The 7,433-nt window shown below is 40.8% G+C and overlaps 1 protein-coding gene across 1 annotated transcript; it reads left to right on the forward strand.

Annotated features, from left to right (window-relative positions):
* Positions 1-3,712: 3,712 nt before the first annotated feature.
* LOC110107209 (subtilisin-like protease SBT1.4) lies at positions 3,713-6,356 on the forward strand. Its single transcript, XM_020837402.2, has one exon. The coding sequence runs from the start codon at positions 3,771-3,773 to the stop codon at positions 6,108-6,110; it is 2,340 nt and encodes a 779-aa protein (XP_020693061.1). The 5' UTR covers positions 3,713-3,770; the 3' UTR covers positions 6,111-6,356.
* The last annotated feature ends 1,077 nt before the right edge of the window (positions 6,357-7,433 follow it).

Here is a 7,433-nt window from a genome sequence, read left to right on the forward strand (position 1 = left end):
ACATCACAGTTATCGCTACTACAACTGTTAGCTCACTCAGGGCCATTGCTATTATCATTATATCATTGACTGCCACTAATGCCCTATCGGTTGTCTTCACCACTTAAATAAAATTTTTCATTATTCAATAAAAGAAAATCAACAAATATTTAAAATACTAATTATAATTCATTTGTATAAAAAAAAATTCCAAACTCTCCTTAATATTTAGGAAAATACATGCCAGTCACACGCCAACATGCTTAAATTTAGAGACAACTTATTATTATTATTATTATTTAACTTTTGAGCCAATTAATAAAGTCAAACTCACACACACATCACATACAAAGCTTAATTAAACTTCAAACATCTTATTTGATAGCCAAAGCTCCCAATCAATATATCAAGATAAGCTTCACAAACAACTTGATATTTAAACATGATTCTCTATGCTTGATAGAGACCTTTACACGCTAAAGATAACTAACTTCCCTTATCTTCTATACAAAATAAAGTATTATAACTTCAACTCTCCCTTAGGGCACCACATGCAGTTTGAAATTAATAGTTTAATAGTTTTTTAACCCTTCTGTGGTGTTTAGGAAGCCAATGTGGTGACCCACGTTCTAAGCACATTCACGTGAGGCTCCCTTAATTAGTATAAACATGTTGTTAGCTGCTTTTAAACTATGTTGGATAAGGCCTTAATTGCGCAATAACCACGTGATTGCACCTACGAAGGTTTTGCTTAATTAAAGAGAGTTAATGCTTGCAATTTATTAAAAAGTAAGTAATAATTTTCTTACAATGTATTATGCCTTTTATTTACAATTTATAATAGATTGTGGCATAATTTGGGATATAATAATAACTATAGTTAAGAAAAAAAAAAGATTTTGGTATAAGTTTGGAGAGTGATAAATGTGGTGTAATTGAGGTTGCACTATAGGCTTGGAAATAGTGATGACCATCATGAGTAGGATGATTTAGGCTATTTATATGATGTTGACTAACATTGATTAGCATGTAAAGAACGTAAATAGCGATGATTGTTAGAGAATTATAGCCCAAAGGCGAAGGCCATAGAATTGTAACGGGGAAATAATGGTCGGAGGACCATTGTAAGGTGATGGTGGTCAAAGAATCATATATAGTTGAGCGATGATGGTGGATCGAGGATCATGTTAAGCAATGGTTGTTGAGAGCTAGCTGTGGCAGACAATCTATGGGTAGAAGTTTAGTAGAGTTGTTCGGATGGTAATGGCCCAATGGGGTCGAATGGTAGTGGTTCGATGACATTTCTTTGTTGCTAGTGGTCCATTGATGGGTGGTTTGACAATGGTGACTAAACGCATATGTTCCAATAATGGTGGTTGAATGAGGGTGTTCTAGTGGTTGAGCTCTCTTCAATTTCACCTCAAGATACAAGCTCAAGCTTCATGTTCAATTCATTTTTCATATAAAGTGGAAGTCCATCTATTTGTAATTTTTTATATTGGTACTCTTCATAAATAAAGTTGAAATCTAAACACTCTATCAGACTATTAATATCAATCCATTTGATCATAGAATTGCCTTTCAACATTTAAACACCTCAATAATTTTTTTAAACACCTTAATAATATTAGAAGTAAACGATCCCGAGCTCGTATCTCGTGAAGACATTCGATCTAATTATAAGCATACAATATTTAAAAATTATTTGCTCTTTTAATTAATGTTCCTAAATTTCTAATTAAATGTCAAGTGCTTGATTCAGAATCAATTTGTGTGAATAAATTCATTTTATAGAGAATTTCAATATAACTATAAATTTGTTGAAATTAAAATTTAACAAATTCCGAGTTTAAATTTGAAAAATTTTTTGTTTGAATATTTTCTCAAGCTTCGTACCTGATGAGTCTATTTTTTGATGACGACTCGCTCATGATATATTATTTATAAAAAAAAAAAATCAAATAGAAGTCAAAAAAATGGCAGCATCAAAGCATGGAAAGTTCAGCCAGCGAAATACAAAATAAAAAAAAAAATTCCAGAGAAACTCTGATTATAATAAAGCAACTGCAAGTATTTTATTTTATTATTAATTTTTTTAATAAAAGCTTCATATTTCTCAAAAAATGTTTACTTCTTGCATTAAATAAAATCCTATTTAAAAAAAGAGAGATTTACATACATACCACTTAATACTATTCTATTTACATATTTAACACTTAAAACTTTAATATTACATAAATACCACCCATAGTTCATTTTCATACCAAATATGAGTGGTAGAAATGAAATATATGAGTGATAGGAAAGAAATATAAGTGGTATATTTGATATTAAAATAATATAGGATGGTATGCATGTAATATTAAAGTTTTAGATATTAGATATGTAAATAGAATGTTATAAAGTGATATGTATGTAAATTTCCTTAGAGGTGAGCTGCCCTCGATTAAAATTACTCTGCCCTCCACAAAATGCAAATGCCGCCACGCGTTCTTCCGTAATTGATTGACCAAACCCTTACAGATAATGCCTTGCCATATGGCCCGATCCCATCCGCCAATTTACCCAACTACGTGACAGCTCCTACTATCCTTAGCCAATGGGGCGTAGCTATTATTGTAGCTACCTTATTTAATTGAAACCTGTATCACCACACCTATTTTAGCATATCCTCACAAATCCCAACAAACATAGCCCTATATATTTTTTGAAATACTTAGATCAATTAAATCAAATTAATTTATGCATCATATAAATAGAATTCAAACTCACAATCTCTTTATTAATAATAAAAAATTTCAACAAACTTAACAATATGAGCTACATAACCCAACCATATGCTCGTTATCCTTAGCCTGACCAATTACACAATAAGATATATATATATTCCTTCTTTCAACATAAAATTTTAACGCTATATCTCTCCTTTGTTGACAATCATTTATCCTCCTCAACGATGGCTCCTGACCTTAAAGATGTCTAGTGCTCGCAAAAATTTGTGACTGAACTTGTAATAAGACTTATATATATCACAAAACTCTTTCAATCAATGATATCGTATTGATTCTTCCCATATTTGACAAAGCTCATTGACCATTGGCATAAGCAATTATTCAATCGCCATAGATTTAATTGTTGATGAAATATCACATTATTTATAACTCAATGTGCATGATTCTTATATGAAGGAAATCATGTTTGACATATAAGATGGCTTATATTGCAAATCTGATGATATAATGCCGTCAGTTGAAGTACTTGCCTTCAATACTTTGACTATTGATTCATTGATGGAAGTGACATCAAGGCAGGAACATATTTTATGATCGAGATATTACTCTATCAATTTTCGTGGATGATTCCTAAGATTATTACATTTGCAATTTTATTTTAAAATGTTAAATTTTATAATGTAATGCAAGCTTGTTTTTATATTCAATTTGCTCCTACTTTGATTTAATTTCATGAAATCGTCTATAAAAGCATGCCTGGTATTGAATTTGAGCCGAATTAACTAAGAATTTCTAAAATTATAACTATTTAAAAATTATATGCAAGTTTTTATTTTAGTTCTGGTGGCCCTTCACTTCATCAGCTCTCACCAACCCGGGAAAAAAAAAATACTACTTGCACGCAAACGCATCGCATCATGATTGATGGCATTGGCGTAATTATCGTCAAAATCAGATGCAAAACAAACACCACATCTCTTCCTGCCAGTATAACCCTTCCCGTCCTCCTCCCACACCACCCAACTCGGCCTTCCTTTACCCCAAACCGCCGGAGGAACGATGGAGAAAAGTCTCTCCTACCTCCTCCTCTTCCTCCTTATCCTTTCCCAAGCCGCTTCCCCAACTGCAGTCACCGACCACCGTTCCACCTACATCATCCACGTCTCCCCTTCCCTCCAACCGTCAACCTCCCCGACCCCATTCCATTGGTACTCTTGCACGCTCCGCTCCCTCCCCCGTCATCTCCGCCGCCCAATCGGCCGAATCATCTACACCTATGATCGCGTCGCCATCGGCTTCGCCGCCCGCTTGACCGATCCCCAGGCCGCCGCCCTCCGCCTCCTCCCCCACATCCTCGCCGTCGTTCCCGACAGCCCCCGTTTCCCCCACATTACCCACACCCCCTCCTTCCTCCACCTCTCCACTTCCTCTGGCCTCTGGCCCCGATCTTCCTTTGCCTCATCCGTCGTCATTGCCGTCCTAGACACTGGCATATTCCCCTACTCCAGCTCCTTCATCGATCCCAATCTCTCCTCACCTCCTTCCACCTTCCACGCCTCCTGTGATTTTCTCAATTCCTCCTCCGCTTCGGGCCCCTGCAGCAACAAGCTCGTTGGCGCCAAGTTCTTCTACAAGGGCTACGAGTCGGCCCTCGGCCACCCGATTGACGAGAGTAGGGAATCCAAATCACCATTGGACACCGAGGGCCACGGCACTCATACATCCTCTACCGCAGGTGGCGCCGTCGTCTCCGGCGCTAGCTTCCTTGGCTACGCCGAGGGCGAAGCCCGAGGGATCGCCACTGAAGCCCGCATCGCCGCCTACAAGATCTGCTGGACCGCAGGCTGCTTTGACTCTGATATCCTCGCCGCCATGGACGCCGCCGTTGCAGACGGCGCCAACGTCATCTCCCTCTCCGTCGGCTCGAACGGCTACCCCCCACCTTACTTCAGCGATTCCATCGCCATCGGTGCGTTTGGCGCCGCCCGCCATGGTGTAATCGTGTCCTGCTCCGCAGGAAACTCAGGCCCTAGTTATTACACCGCCGTGAACGTTGCTCCTTGGATTATAACGGTAGGGGCTTCCACCGTTGACCGTGATTTTCCTGCTGATGTTGTTCTCGGCGATGGGAGCTTTTACAATGGCGTTTCCCTCTACGCTGGATCCGACAATGTCACCGCCGCCGACCTCCCTTTGGTCTACGGTGGTGATGGTGGTTCCCGCCTTTGCGTTTCCGGGCTTCTCAATTCATCAATTATCGCCGGCAAGATCGTTCTCTGCGACCGCGGTGGGAATGCCCGGGTTGACAAGGGAAGTGCCGTGAAGCTCGCAGGTGGAGTCGGCATGATTCTTGCAAACACAAAAGAGTATGGAGAGGAGCTAATAGCAGACCCGCATCTGATTCCGGCGACCATGGTCGGCGCATCCTCCGGTGAAAAGATTCGAGCTTACATCAGCTCGTCATCCTCTCCCACTGCTACCATTGTCTTCCGGGGGACGGTCATTGGCGACGAGATAACGGCGCCAAAAGTGGCGGCTTTTTCCAGTCGAGGACCCAACTACCGAACGCCGGAGATCCTAAAGCCGGATGTGATCGCCCCGGGTGTCAACATCCTCGCCGCATGGACTAGAGCCACGAGCCCGACAGACCTCGATAACGACCCAAGGAGGGTCGACTTCAACATCATCTCCGGAACATCAATGGCTTGCCCTCATGTTAGTGGCATCGCCGCGCTTTTACGCGAGGCTTATCCAGATTGGAGCCCAGCAGCCATCAAGTCCGCCATCATGACCACCGCCTACAACCTCGACAATAGTGGTGAGATCATTAAGGATCTCGCCACAGGCGAAGAGTCAACCCCTTTCGTTCGTGGCGCGGGCCATGTGGACCCTAACAAGGCCCTCGACCCAGGCCTGGTTTATGACGCCGGCGTTGATGACTACCTTGCCTTCCTTTGTTCCATTAACTACAGCGCTTCGCAGATTTCCATTTTTACCAGGGACGGAAGCAGCGTGAATTGCTCATCAAAAACTTTTGCGAATCCCGGAGAGCTTAACTATCCATCATTCTCCGTCGTCTTCTCTAATTCGAGCAACGTGGTTACTCATAAAAGAACATTGAAAAACGTTGGTGGGTCCGGATGCGGAGATTCGGTCTGCAAGGAGTATGATGTAGAGATCTCGAGCCCGTCAGGGGTGAACGTGACGGTTACGCCGAGCAAGCTGGTTTTTGATTCTCTAAACCAGAGCTTATCGTATGAGATCACGTTTGCTTCCATTACCGGAACGGTGGCCGCAACTTCTCAACAGTTTGGTTGGCTTTCTTGGAGCGATGGAGTTCATGAGGTGAAGAGCCCCATCGCCATTACATGGCGTCAGAGCCATGTTTCCTCCATGTAGAAGAGGAACTTTTATTTGGTCCGGTGAACGGATGTAGAGCTACGTTCGGCCGGCACTGAGATCGCACCACGTAGCAGACACAAAACCGTGGATCTGACCAGACGAATAGTGGGTATGTCGCACGTGCGTTTTTTAAATTCATGACAACCCGGTAGTGACAGTTATTGCTCGGTATTGCTGGGTATTTGTCGATTTTGCTCGGCAATAACGAGAAATACCATTATGTGAAGACAAATACCGAGCAATACCTAGCAATATCGAGTAATACCGAGTAATACCTAGCAATAAGCGAACATAGCATTCCCGGGTTCTGGTCCGGGTCAAGTCGTCAGGCCGCGCGGTAAAGAATAAAAGCACGTGGCGCGATCTCAGTGTTGACCGAACGTAGAGCTACGTCCGGTCACCGGACCTAATAATTGTTCTTAGAAGAGGGGGCTGATGAAATTTTATAGGTTTTTATATTTGAAGAGCAAAAGAGGGCGACTATATGTCATGAAGAATTTAATGGGGAAGCTACACAATGGTCATTGGATAGTTTTGATTCAGAAATTTGAATTTTTTTTTTCTCTTGCTCCCATTTTTTTGGAGATGGGAGAGTAGAACTTTCTTATACTTGTTTACTGGGTAAGATCAGTTGGTAATATTTAGGGGAGCTGGTGCTCTTCTAGGGATTAGCTGGGGTGCTATATACCTCCTTAATGTAACATGAAAAGATTGAGCATGTTACCCATAAAAGAACCAGGTCGTCAAGGGAGACAAGAAACTTTCTGCTTGTAGAGATAGAAGCAATGATAAGCTATAAAGATTTTGTTTGGGATGATCTTTATTATTTTTTAAATCAGCTTTTTAGTATAAAAATTTATTTTTTTATGCTAAAAAGTTGCTTTAAAAAATATTAAGAAAGCTATCCCAAACAAAATTGAAGGCATATGCTCCATGAAATTCTGCTGTGATATGTCAGGATAATGAATGAAATAACAAGTGGTGGTTTGCTTTTTAACATTGCAGCCCAATTGATCTTCTTTGTGCTTACTTTCCTTTCCCAATAAAGGAAATATGAGAAAAAAAAAAAGAGGGTAAGAGGGTGCTTTTTTTTTTTTTGACATTTAGGCCATTTAAGATAAACCAATACCTTAAATGGCTCGAGCCTTGGACCTTTTAGTTGGAAGCCTAAGCTCTCAACCAATATGCCAAGGAGAGTTGTGTAAGAGGGTGCTTTCAGATTGGTCTATAATTTGTGGAATTGGAAATAGAATCCAAAAAAGCAAAATCCGAATATTATTTTGAAAATGATTTGTGGATTCAGTCAGAGAATCAATCATC

Source organism: Dendrobium catenatum, unplaced genomic scaffold, assembly GCF_001605985.2.
Source record: "Dendrobium catenatum unplaced genomic scaffold, ASM160598v2 original_scaffold_218076, whole genome shotgun sequence".
NCBI lineage: Eukaryota > Viridiplantae > Streptophyta > Magnoliopsida > Asparagales > Orchidaceae > Dendrobium > Dendrobium catenatum.